Below are 14,551 nucleotides of genomic sequence, written 5' to 3'. Positions count from 1 at the left end.
AAGTCCTTTGATAATTCCAGAAGTGTGCGTGAGCACATTATGGAAATGAGGGACATGGCAGCTTAACTCAAGTCCCTAGAGATTGACATATCTGAGTCATTCTTGGTGCATTTCATTTTGAACTCTCTTCCCTCTGAGTATGTTCCTTTTAAAATATCCTTTAACACACATAAAGATAAATGGTCAGTAAATGAACTTCTGACCATGTGTGTTCAAGAGGAAGAGAGGTTAAAGCATGAGAAGCCAGAAGGTGTTCACATGGCTATTCATGCAAAGGGAAAGATCAAGAGAGGCAAGCATGCCCAAAACTTCAAAAGGGAGAACAAGTTGCCAATCAAGAAAATTGGCAAGAAGGATACTTGTTACTTTTGCAAGAAAGAAGGGCATATGAAGAAAGATTGCCAAAAATATATAAAGTGGCTCGAAAGAAAAGGTAATCTTATATCTCTAGTGTGTCATGAATCTTTTTTTTGTTGAGGCTCCTAATAATACATGGTGGATTGATTCGGGTTCTACAATCCATATTGTCAACTCAATGCAGGGTTTTCTCACAACAAGGAAGCCAGCAAGCAATGAACAACGTGTTTATTCAGGAAACAAACTATTTTCACAAGTAGAAGTTGTTGGGACCTTTAGAATAATTTTGAAATCTGGATATGTTTTAGACCTTGAAAATGTATTTTTTATTCCAGAATTTTCTAGAAATTTAATTTCAGTTTCCAAATTGGATGCTGTGGGTTTTGGATTTTGGTTTATCAATTCAACTTTTAGTATTTTTAAAGGTGAACAATTGATTGGTGGTGGAATAAAAATTGATGGTTTATTCAAAATTGATCTAGATCCCAATTTTGAAAACAATTATTTATCATTGCATACTGATGTTGGCATAAAGAGGAGTCTAATGGATCAAAACTCCGCTTTGTTATGGCACAAGAGATTAGGACATATCTCCATTGAGAGAATCAAAAGGTTAGTGAATGATGGAGTTTTAAAAACTCTTGATTTTACAAACCTTGGTACTTGTGTGGATTGCATAAAGGGAAAGCAAACCACTAAGACCACTAAAGGTGCCAAAAGGAGTTCTGAGATTCTTGAGATCATACACACTGATATCTGTGGACCTTTTCCTACTCCCTGCCTAAATGGTCAAAGATATTTCATATCTTTCATTGATGACCATACAAGGTTTATGTATCTCTATCTTCTAAATGATAAGGCTGAAGCATTAAATGCTTTTCAGACCTATAAGGTAGAAGTAGAGAAACAAAAGGAAAAGAAAATCAAGATCGTAAGATCTGATAGAGGCGGAGAGTACTATGGTAGGTACACAGAAAATGGACAAATGATAGGTCCATTTGCGAAATTCCTTGAAGAGGAAGGTATTGTGGCTCAATACACGATGCCTGGCACACCACAACAAAATGGTGTAGCAGAAAGAAGGAATCGTACACTTATGGACATGGTTAGGAGCATGCTGAGTAATTCCCATCTCCCTTTATTTTTATGGAGTGAAGCCTTAAAAACTGCTGTGTATGTTTTAAACAGGGTTCCATCCAAGGCTGTCCCCAAGACACCTTTTGAATTATGGAATGGGTGGAAACCAAGTTTAAATCATTTACACATATGGGGTTGTCCTGCTGAAGTAAGGATTTACAATCCAAGTCTAAAGAAATTAGACCCAAGGACAACCAGCGGATTTTTTATGGGCTATGCAGTTAACTCCAAGGGATTTAGGTTTTACTGTCCTTCGCATAGTCCTAGAATTGTTGAGTCTATAAATGCAAAATTTATAGAGGATACTGAACCTTGTGGGAGTGCTCATCCTCAAATGGTTGAATTAGAGGAAGCACGAGAGTTGACTGAAACTCCTTCACATGAAAGGACGTTTGATTGTGCTTAGGGAAAATCAAAATGATTTCCTTGAATCACAATCAATTTCAGAACAGCCAACTCCTGAGGAACAGGTTCTGAATGAGCCTACTCAACCTCCTCCAAATGGGGAGGAAGTAGGATTAAGAAGATCCTCTAGAATATGTAGACCAGCAATCCCTAGTGATTATGTTGTATACCTCCAAGAGTCTGATTTTGACATTGGGCCTAAAGATGATCCAAAATCATTTTCACAAGCCATGAGTGGAGATAACTCCACATTTTGGTTCAATGCCATGAAGGAAGAGATGGAATCCATGGCTAAAAATCAAGTCTGGGATCTCGTTGACTTACCAGAGGGAGCTGTAGCCGTAGGCTGCAAATGGGTTTACAAAACCAAAACAGATGCTTCTGGTAAAGTTGAACGGTATAAAGCTAGACTTGTGGCCAAGGGATTTACTCAGAAGGAAGGCATTGATTATCATGAAACCTTCTCTCCAGTATCAAAGAAGGATTCATTTAGAATAATCATGGCATTAGTAGCTCACTTTGATCTAGAGCTACATCAAATGGATGTGAAAACAGCCTTTTTAAATGGGGATCTTGAAGAAGAGGTATACATGAAACAACCTGAAGGATTTGATGATAACAGTCAGAAGGCTTGCAAATTAAAGAAATCTATTTATGGGCTAAAACAAGCCTCCCGCCAATGGTATATCAAATTTCACAAAGTTATTACCTCATATGGTTTTGTTGAGAACTTTGTTGATCAGTGCATATACCTTAAGGTCAGTGGGAGCAAAGTTATTTTCTTAGTCCTATATGTAGATGATATTTTGCTTGCAACTAATGATTTAGGTTTGCTACAAGAAAGCAAACAGTTCCTCTCTCAAAACTTTGAAATGAAAGATTTGGGTGAAGCCTCATATGTCATTGGCATAGAGATTCACAGAGACAGAAATCAAAGAATATTAAAATTGTCTCAGAAGGCTTACATTGAAAAGGTTTTAGAGAGATTCAGAATGAAGAACTGTTCAACTTCTGTAGCACCTATCATTAAAGGGGATAAATTCAGCAATAATCAGTGTCCCCAGAATGCATTGGAACAAGAACAGATGAAAAATATTCCATATGCATCTGCAGTTGGCAGCCTATTATATGCACAGGTCTGTACTAGACCTGACATTGCAATGGCAGTTGGAATGCTGGGTCGATATCAAAGCAACCCAGGATTGGAACATTGGAAAGCTGCAAAGAAAGTGATGCGGTATTTGCAAGGAATCAAGGACTACAGTCTGACATATAGACACACTGACCATTTGGAGGTGGTTGGATATTCAGATTCAAATTTTGCTGGATGTGTGGATAGCAGGAAGTCTACTTCAGGATATATCTTTCTTCTTGCTGGAGGAGATATATCTTGGAGAAGCAGCAAGCAGACTATAATTGCTACATCTACAATGGAAGCAGAATTTATTGCATGCTATGAAGCCACTACACAGGCATTATGGTTGAGAAATTTTGTTAGTGGTCTCAAGGTTGTCGATTCTATAGCGAGACCAATCAAGATCTTCTGCGATAATCGTGCTGCCATTTTCTTTTCTAAGAATAATAAAAGTGGAAGCAGAAGTAAGCATATCGACATCAAGTACCTTCGTGTGAGAGAGAACATTAAAAGGAATGAAGTAATCATTGAGCATATTAGTACTGAACTGATGATTGCGGATCCCATGACTAAATGTTTACCGGTAAAGCAGTTTAAAAGTCATGTGGAGCATATGGGGCTCATTGATTCATTTTGTACTTAGTTCTTTCTATTTAGTCTATAGACATCATGTTATTTTAATAAAGTTTTGTGCACATTTATTATCTTATCCATGAGGATAAAATTAAGTTTGGACCCGAATGACTTATAGGAAGTTCGTTCATTAAGTACATTATCCATAAAGTACTCATTTAGGGAGGTATTAGACATCGTGATACATGGAAGGGACGGCTTATTACATAAAAGCTTTACCGCCATGATTCGTGTGTAGTATTCCTTGAATGAGTGGGAGGATTCCATGAATGGTTGGAATAGATAAAGTATTGGCCAAATCATAGAACTGAACACCATAAGGAATTTATGTGTCATAAGGGCCAAGTGGGAGAATGTAAGAAATTCCATTTAAGTATGTCCCTTATGTCACATATATTATTGTAATTATAAAATTACGGTGTTCAATATTCTATTCCAATTTGAAGCTTATTATGTAAATCAAATATTATGAATTAAATGACTGATTTAATTCTTGTGGAACAAGTATTTGATTTCAATCAAATATTCTGAATTAAATCACTGATTTAATTCTTGTGGAACAAGTATTTGATTTAATTAATGATTTAATGTTTGTGGAATCAATTAGCTGTATTGATTGATTTTTTATTCCTTGATGGGAGGAATAATTAAGGTAACAGCTCTAATTGAGGTAACAGCTCTAATTAAGGGTCCCCTGACCTACCTATAAATAAAGCCTGTGTATTCCATCAATTGACACTCACTGGTAGGCATAGGTCAGAAGAACCTCTCAATATTTTTAGTTTTTAGTTTGGTTGCTGTGGAGTTGTTCTTCAAGTCACTTAAGCAAAGCAATGGCCGGAGGTACATATATATTAAACTATTTCCGCTGCTAATGTTATTGTTAATTAGCATTTAATATATATTGAATTCTTACAGAGCAACCAAAGCCGACAAATTTGGAAGTGTCATCAAGAAGAAGATGAGAAGGGAAAAGGGCGAAAGCAAAAATCAACTTTTTTTTGGGTTTGGCCATCCCACGGCCCTAGGGGGTGGTTCGGGGTGGCCGAACTACCCCCTAGGGCCATTTCTCAGGTGGCGTAACTGGTCAACTCATATATTTTTATTATTATTTTGTTTTATATATTTTTTTAAAAAAATTTAAATAATATTTTATTTTTTTTAATTAATAAGACACATGGTAGCTTTTAGATCCGTATATGAGATTCAATGGATTTTTTTTAAAATTTAATGTGCAATTTACCAACTATTGCTGGGATCCCGATCCATGAATTGAGCGTGGCATTAATGTTCTTGACACTGCCGAGACTGTAAGTTCTTTCTCACTATACTCAATCGCTTACACAAACACAATCATACACTTTTTGTTTGGTGACATTCTTACTTTGTTAACACTTGCTTTTTTTTCTTTTTTTTTTTAAGCAAATAAGGGAAAAGGGAGCGGTGAATTACAAGGAAGGTGGCCAACCCAAACAACAACCAAAACCAAACCTAATAGCAAAGCAGAAATAAGAGAATTGAAAACCAAGCAAGGTAACAGGAGGGAATGGGTCAAAAAAATGACCCAGCCCTAGAAAAGTACCAATGCAGCCACAAAGGGCTGCTATTAAAGGCAAAACAAAGAAATCCGAAGAAATCTTTGCAAGCAGAACAGAACTTGCGATGCAAAAGGCCAAATATGGGACATCGACAGACAACCACACCATAACAGAAAAAAATAAATACAAACAGAACAATAAGACATAAAGTAGGAAAAAACAATGACAAAACAGCAACATCAGTGGCTGAAGTAGCCAACAACCGAGAGGAGGGGCGGAGGAAGACGCTGCACGGCGGCGCGTGGCGTTCACTCTCCTGCAAGTAAGATCAACTCTCGGGTGTGTGGGGACCACGTACCGTCTTGTGGTGGCCTGACGATGATGCAGTCAACGCCGGCAGGAAGCGGAGGGACCCAAGATCACGAAGGAGGCGTGTGTTTGTGGATATGGCTTCCTGAAAATGATAGATCTAATTTTTTAAAACTCAAATCCAAAATCTTCAGAAATGTAGCAAATTTGGGGCTGAGGACAATGGTTGGAGGCTGAAACCAAGTGGCTGAATGGGCTGATGGATCTGCTTGACAAAGGTAAGTCCTCCGAAGAGGTGGATATAGCCTCCAAAGAGGTGCAAAAAGTAGCAGAAATAAACAGAGGAGAAGAAAGGAAAAAGGAAGGGAAGGAGGGAACCGTAGCTCCCTCCCCCATAGGCTGCCGGAAAGGAGAGGTTGTCTTCAGTAAGAGGAGAGAGGGGAGAGCTCCTAACACTGGAGTATAATATTATACTTGCTTAACACTTGCTTAATTGTTTGGTAAGATCACTTAGAAAAGGAACATAGCCTAGTTTTACCCAATTCTCGAAGCCCACATTATTTTGATTATGTTAAATCATCATTTGCCACAAAAGCTTAAGCCGATAGGAAGATATGAATTTAATTATTTAATTTATATTCTAACACTTTTCCTCATGTATGAACTCAAATTCCATTTTAATAGATGAGGCTCATCATGTGTAATATTTAATTAAAATTAGAGGTAAATGATGGAGACATGATTTGAACTCAGACCCTGACTTTAATACCATGTTAAATCGCCGCTTACCACTCCCTCTTATGGGAGTGGCCGCGTGGCCACCCCTAGGCCTAGGGGTGGTTGCCGACCACCCCAGGTCCCCAAGTAGGGGAGGGGTGGCCATCTAGCCATCACTTCAATTCTTTTTTTTATTTCATATGTGATATAATCTGGTGTAGTTAAGCTTTTTTTTTTTTTTTTTTTTTTTTTTTTAACTTAAGTTTGGTAAATTTGGCTTAGGTGTCACTTTCTAATTGGTTGAACAAAACTTACATTTTGTGCAACTTCCCTATATAAGTTATTCTCTTATCTATATTCTAATAAATTGTCCAAATGAGCATATAACCCGCGCTATGCGTGGTTTTTTTCGTTGTAACTTTGTTTGAAAAGTTTTTAAAAGATTATAAGTAATCAATGTCATTTTCCTCACTCTATTAACTAATTAGCTGCCAAAAATAGAAAATGTCCAAAAAAATCTTTGAACCATATTTCATTACTAAAGAGTATAAACCTGTATATCATTTATATGAATTAAATCTAGAAATTTATAAAGTTTAATCCTTAATAAATACATAATTCTCTCAACCATCTTTTAACTATCTATTTTTTGTAAATCCAATGGATCTACTATTGGATTTGTGGACTCATGTGAATTCCACAAAAATTCAATAGTAGATTCACCCATTGACTATATAGAAATGATTGGAATATGGTTGAGAGAATGATTTTTATTGTTTCTCTTAAATATTTGTTCCCATAGATGTAGTATAAAAAGAAGGAACTGTAAATATTTTTTTTTGGCTATAAATAGTCATTCAAAACAACCTTTTAACTATATCCACTATAGAAACCCAATTTTACCAGTCTTATATTGCAGATATTCGTGACTATCAAAAGAACACATTATCACACAGCGTATTTCTTATATTAACTAATAGGCTACCCAAAAACTAATTTGATATTGAAAAAATCATAATCCATTATAAGACAATGTGCATTAAACATAGGTAAAAAAAAAAACTATTAATGTAAACTAAAAAATTGCTATATCTCTTATCAAAAACACCAATATGAAACTCTCTCTCCCTCCCCTCTCCATCATTTCGTGTAAAATTTACAAAAGTAAAAAATAAAAATAAAAATAAAAATTATATATAAATTAGAACTAAAACAATGACAACAACCTGATAATTTAAAAAAAAAATACTAATATAATAGAGAAGAAAAAAAAAATTGATAGAAAACTCTCTCTATGCACGGGAGCAAAATTTATCCTCAATCTCTCTCGCTCAAATTGTCTCTTTGTTTCGCTTGAAATTTTTGCATTTAAACGACTCTAAAAATTGTGTAACGCTGATTCAAGCAACCATACACACATCATAAATTGGCATCAAGCATGAATAGGAATATTCCTTGGCAAATTGTGAAAATAGTTTTTTTTTTTTTTTTTTTTTTTCTTGAGAGCCTTAAGAACGACAGTGGTTGGAACGGATGTGTTTCCAAGATTTTCAAAAGATCAAATTTAAGTAAATTTTATTTGTTGTTTGTTGTTTGGTATCATCTATTCCATTAATACTCTTTATGTCTCTCTCTTAAACTATCAAAAACTAATAGTCCCACAACCAACGAAAGAAAAAAAAGGACAATATAAAGCAGCATATATTTCACATCATTGCTAACACTATATAGATATATTGTTTAAACAAAATTGAAATTTGTATTTGAATCTGTTTTCGCTCCATTTGGGTATAATAAAGTTTGAATCATGGAATCTATTGTTTTACGTCTTTAGAAACATATGGGTATTCAAAATAAACGAAAAGAAAATCTCAATTTTGAATGTAAATTAGTATTTTCTTCTAAGCCAACATCAAATGTTTAACTGTGCAAGTTTTTGGTTCTATCTTGAATCAATAATTTCTTTCGGATTTGAAATTTTCCTTAATTCAGCCTTTTTTTTTGTCCTCCTGTTTTCTGTAGATGGTGCCGATCTTTCATTTGCAATTCAGTAAGACAGATTATGATCATAATATAAAAGAAAGAGCGGGACTCGAAACCTTGTTGACAAAGACGATACGTTGGACTGGCCGGGTCTTGCAGATGTAGCGACTTTGTATACAAATATATGGAATCCAAATATCTGTTGGAAATTTCAAATATATTGAATGTGAAACAACTATCTGAAATCCAAAACACTAGAGGAGAAGAAGAAGTGTACCCGAGAGAGAGATTTGGGAGAAGAAAGAAAGGGAGAGAGAACGTCCGTGAGAGTTAGAAATACATTCTATCAAACACCTCTGGGCCTTATCCAAACAATGACAGAAAAGAATTACCACCAAAAAAAAAAAAAATCTATAATACCAATTAGTGATATCATAATCTTATCATTCAATTAGTGCAGTTCTCTCATCTCTCATCTCTGAGACGCTTGTAAAATCAACTTCAACCTGGATAAGAACGCAATCCATTTTATCCCTGTCAACATTTTACAAAATATATTTACATGATAGCAAAACCTTAATTAAATTTCACACATGATCTTGATTCCCAGGAAATTGAACTTATTTTCTTTCCCAGGGAAACAAACAACTTGATCTGATAGAGGTCTTTGAGGGTTCTGATCATTGGGAGACAGTGGGTTGCAGATGCTAGAGTAGCATCGACGTTCTGGGAGATCCGCTATATGAACAATATTCGTGATTCGTTTTTGTAAATGGTGGTGAAAATAAAGAAGAAATCCTACAGAATTTATTTATCTGTACCGTTTCCGTTTCTTGTAGTTTGCGAATTTATGTTGGAACACACGTTTACTGAGAAGGGTAAAGATGGAATCAACTTAACGCAGCAATTTTAGCCTTGAACGCAGTGAATGCACGTTTACTGAGAAGGGTATAAACGGAAATCTATTCAAACCGGTTCGATCACTAAAATTCACTGATTCAGGACACGTATCGCAATTCTAAATACTCTTACTTAAATCGGTTCAGTTATCAAAACTACGTGTCTTTTGATTTTAAACATAGTTTAACTTAAAATGATACTTAGTAGCATTTTAAAATGCCATGAGTCAGCTATTTTATGCCCTTCTCCTAAAAACTCTCATATTATATATATATATATTAGAATATTTGATATTAGATTAGAAATTAGATATTAGATTAGAAGCCGCCCATAATGAATAACCCACAAACTACAAATTGTTGGCATTCCAAATTTGGAGCTCTCACACGAACACACCCTATATTGCAGATATCAAATACAAATGAATAAAATAGCAACTTTCGGCCTATAATCTTTATGTCGAACATGATCTCATACCAGAAAAGAAGAGAAAATTGTGCTACATAAACTTATTGCATTCATATTTGTGCAGGCAACCAATTCCTTCCAGTACAATCATGCTACCCATTGCCCCTCCAAACCCTTAAAGTAAAATGGAAAACTAATTTATTGCTGCTAACAGCTAGGGAAACAGCCTATTTTATTTCACTATTTTTAATTTCTATATCCTCTCCAGTTCACCCTCCTTTGTGTTGGCTGCTCGATTGCAAAAGTTTGCATAACCCAATCATACTTCTTTGTGAACACAATTCGCCCAAGAACAAGTCCAATTATGAATCCACAACCATATCCCATCACAACTACTTTCCAACCGAATTCAAATGAGGAGGAATTTTGATTCCCTTCAAAGGTTGAAGGTGGAGGTGGCGAGTCTTCTAAATTTCCACATATCTTTGACAAAGGGCTTCCGCATAATTCAGGATTATTACAGAACGAACTGTTTGGAAATGTGTCAAATTGATTCCCATGTGGTATAGGTCCCGTGAGATGATTATGGGCGACGTTAAAGAATGAGAGGAAAGTGAGTTGCACGAGTTGTAGAGGGATCACACCAGACAACTTATTTTTAGCAAAGTCCAATACTTCTAGCTCTGTTAAGTTCACCAAGGAAGATGGGATAGGGCCTGTGAGAAAGTTATTGGACAGGTTAAGCAATTGAAGTCCCTTAAGATATCTCACAACTTCTGGAATTTCTCCTTCAAATCTGTTACTCGAGAGATCAATAGCTGTGAATACATCTAGAATTCTTTCGAATACTCTCTCTGCGCCTTTGTAAGTAAATGTCATTGAGTAAGGGAAGTAGGCAGCCCACTCATTTCCTGGTGATAGGAAACTTTCATATACTTGCATGTACTTCAAATCCTTTGCATCAATGATTCGCATGGCTTTCCAATTTTGAAAGTATTGAGAGGGCAGCTTATCAGTAATGTTATTATTAGAGAGGTCAAAGATGCGTATGTTTGAGAAATCAAAACTGCTATTAGGACTTCTTATTGCACCATAAATTCCATTAGATCGCAAAATGAGAACCCTCAACTCTGGAAGAATGCCCAACCAAAAAGGGAAAGTATCGTTCATCTGATTGTGTCCCAGATTAAGAACTTCCAGCACTGTACAATTGGCCAATGATCTCGGTAAGCGCCCATGTAGTTGATTTTGGCTAAAATCAATCATCCTTAATTTGTTCCCTTTTGTAAAAATTTGAGGAATGGTTCCATGAAACTTATTGTCATTTAGATTCAGAACTAATAGAGAATCACCCAAGTTGCTTAGACATTTCGGAAGCAAGCCACTCAAGTAATTTCTTGACAAATCAAGAATAAGAATTGAACTTAGATTGCAAATCAACTGTGGGATTTCTCCTGTAAGTGTGTTGTTTGAGACCAAATAACTAAGAATGGAAGGTGGTGGGATTGGGAGTGACCCTTGAAGCTTGTTAGAACTAAGCTCAAGAATGCGTAGATTAGTCCAAGGGAGAAAAACTGGAAGTTGATCAAAACCAGTTAGAAAGTTGAATCCCAGATGTAAAGCCCAAAGAGTTTCTTTACTTAAATTCCACATCCATTTTGGAATTTGGCCTTGAATTTTGTTGCCAGAAAGATCCAAAAACCCCAACTCATCTTGGTTCCTTAGAAAATTGGGGAACTCACTTAAATTTAAGAAAGCTAGAGTTAAAAATTCAAATTTTGGAAGAGTTATATTAGTACTTGGATTTGTAAGCAATGAAATATTGTTGTAGGATAGTTGGAGCGCCTTGAGGTTTTTGAGTTTCAGAAACAAGTCAAATTCCACCGTGCCACTCAAGTGATTAGAAAATAGATTGAGATCTTCAAGATTTACAAGCCTAGATATTGATTGTGGAATTGAACCATGCAACTCATTGGCAGCTAATTCTAAAAGGATTAGTTGGGTAAGGTTACCAATTGAATACGGTACTAGTCCAGAGAAAAAGCAATTGGTAATAGTAAAATATTTTAAAGACTTGAGGTTACCAATTGAATTAGGTATCTCACCTGAGAAACTTGTGTCAGCAAGTAGCAATGATTCAAGGGGGCTGCTTCTGTTAAATTCTGGCATACTTCCGGTGAGATATGTATTGTCTAGCACATTAAGAAACCGAAGATTGGGTAGGTGGAAAATTTCCATGGGAAACTCACCATGTAAGCCACAATCTCTTAGACGTAGAGATGTTAAAGAAGATAAGTTTGCCAAAATATTGGGTACAGTGGATGATATGTCAACCTCTCTAAGATCTAGTTCTTTCAAGTTTGTTAAATTTTGAGCTATATTTCTAAGGCCGGGCTTTTGGAGCTCCAAATAATTCCATGAGAGATTTAAGGATATTAAGTTAGAGAGCTCTAAAATTTCTGAAGGGATTTTACCAGAAAATACAGAGTCAGAGAGATCAAGGTTTGTCAGCTTTGAAAGCTGTCTAAAACCAGTTGGAATTTGAGAAAAATTAAAGTGGTTGTCGGCAAGATTAAGGATTTGGAGGTGAACAAGCTGAAAGAGACTGCTAGTAGAGTTGATAGAACCATAAAGACAACTGCTTCTAAGGTTGAGACTCATGACATGACCCGTGTCCTCATTGCATTGAACACCCTGCCACTTGCAGCAATCGCCGCTTTCAGGCTTCCACAATGAAACTTTCGGATAAGCAGAGGGATCATCAGATGCAGACCGATTGATGGTAAAACTTTCCTTGAATTTCAACAAGGCAAAGCTCTCTTCATCATGACACAGTGGCTGCACAAAAGAAAATGAGGCAGAAAACAGTATAAGATAAAACAACAACAGTGAAAGAAGGAAGCGCATGGAGGCAAAGAGAGAAGGTGATAAAGCCATGATAATGTTTTGTACTGAATTTTGTTTAGCTCTTAGGTAAGCTTACATGGCGGTGACATTTAGGAGCTTTTATAGATTGATCGAACCTCAAGGGTAGTGCATGTAAAATCTTCGGAGGCCCCGTCAAACTTTGGAAAATCCCACTTCAAGTCAAGTCGTCTCTATAATTTCGAAGGTATGCCCAGAAATTTCGTCGAAATTGGGTTGTCCAAATCGATCTCCACCACTCCTTCCTTGTTTTTATCTCACCTCAAGTCAAGTCGTCTCATCTCCTTTTCCTTATCATCCCTATCAGGTTGATGTTATAGTAGGCAACTTCCACTTCAGATGTCATGCATGGACGCATCATGTCCATAGTCATTTATTTATTTGGTATTATTTTTCTTTTTTTAAAAAAGAACAATTACTAAGCCAAGAAATACTGTTTTTCATTGCTTAACTAATGGAAAACAATGTACCCAAAAAAATAATAATAATAAAAATTGAATACAAAAAAAATAGCAATTAAGGCCATTACCCCCAACCTCCTTTTTTTTTCTCCTTTCTTTTGGATAATCACGATTTATGCTCTGAAAAATAATTTTCAGTTGTTGGGATGATGTGAGGATTGGATTAGATTATAAAGTATTCAAGACAGCTAAGCAAAGAAGCATGCAAATAGACAATACCAGAAATTAACTGAATCTTGAGGCTATGTGTGATTAACTGAATTGTGGGTCCATCACGAAGCGCTCCAGGGTGGTCTCACCGCCCACTATTATATATATATATAAAGGGAATACGGACTCAATTATTACCTGCATCCGCGTATGTGAATACTAGTTTTTGATATCCACATTTACATATGTGGATAACAAATAATAAATAAATGTAGATAGCGAATGTGAATGTTATTATCTGCCTGCATTTTTTGATCATCCTCCTCGCCATAGTCTCGTGTTTCTTCCACTTTTCACTTCTAAATTATCTGATTTTCTACTGGAAAAAGCATGCAAATAGAAAGGCCACAAAGCCAGAGGACGCCAATTCTAAGAACCAGCAAGTAAATCAGGTTTTAGGAATTCAAGAACAATTACTTCCCTCTAAGAATGTTCATTACTATTTATCAAAGAATCCCCGATCCAAGACGACCTGAATAGTAAATACAACATCTAAATTATGACGTGAATATTAATTACTTCTTATCAAAGAACCCCTTGATTCACAGAGACGACTTGACTAGTAACAATAGCATCCAAATTATGATGTGAATGTTCATTACTTTTTATCAAAGAATCCCTAGTTGGCGGAGACAACTTGACTAGTAAATACAATATCTAAATTATGACGTGAATATTCATTACTTCTTATCAAAGAACTCCTAATCTTGTCCTAAGGGGTAGCTTAATCGGTTGTGTATCACACTACATGAGGCGGAGGTTACTAATTCGAATCTCCCTCTCATTTCCCTTATGTTGACATGCCAAAAAAAAAAAAGAAAAAAAAAAGGGAAACTTCACTTTGGTCTCCTAAACTTCGAGCCGACTTGACAGATACCCCTTGAACTTTCAAATATCTCACTTTGGACCCCTGAACTTTCAATTTCTATCACTTTGGACCCCTCTGTTAGTTTTCAACGTTAAACTCAAACGGTTTGAATTTTTTTGCTCATTATACTCTTACCCAGTCCACTTGAAATTTTGAAAACACCCCAAAACTACAGCACCCACCCCAGCCCAAACGACACCGTTTTGGGCGTCTGTTTTCTTCTTCTTCTTCTTTTTTATTTTTATTATTATTTTTTTTTTAAAAAAAAAAGAGAGAGAAGGCAAAATATTATTATTATTATTATTTTTAAAAGTAAAATCGAGGTGGCTCCAGCCACCCCTTGGCCTAAATGGGGTGGCCGGACCACCCCCAAGCCCTTGGGGGTGGTCTAGCCACCCCCAAAAGCCCAAAAAAAGAAAGAAAGAAAGAAAACCCATTCACAGAATAAGCTTTGGGCTTTTGGGGGTGGCCAGACCACCCCCAATGGCGTGAGGGTGATTTCAGCCACCCCCATACCAGCTGTAAGGGGTGGCCGAAACCACCCCCAGGCCCTTGGGGGTGGTCC

The 14,551-nt window shown here is 36.3% G+C and overlaps 1 protein-coding gene across 1 annotated transcript; it reads right to left on the bottom strand.

Moving 5' to 3' along the window:
• Positions 1–8,657: 8,657 nt before the first annotated feature.
• On the bottom strand, positions 8,658–13,262 carry LOC132178293 (receptor-like protein 7). Its single transcript, XM_059590734.1, has 3 exons — positions 13,257–13,262; positions 9,848–12,360; positions 8,658–8,748 (listed from the first exon to the last, which is right to left on the bottom strand). Exons 1-3 carry the CDS (start codon positions 13,260–13,262, stop codon positions 8,658–8,660), a joined length of 2,610 nt encoding a protein of 869 aa, XP_059446717.1.
• Positions 13,263–14,551: the final 1,289 nt, after the last annotated feature.

The sequence above is a fragment of the Corylus avellana genome, chromosome ca4 (genome assembly GCF_901000735.1).
Source record: "Corylus avellana chromosome ca4, CavTom2PMs-1.0".
Lineage (NCBI taxonomy): Eukaryota > Viridiplantae > Streptophyta > Magnoliopsida > Fagales > Betulaceae > Corylus > Corylus avellana.
The sequence above is the reverse complement of the archived record's forward strand: the minus strand, read 5'-3'. Positions and strand labels throughout refer to the sequence as shown.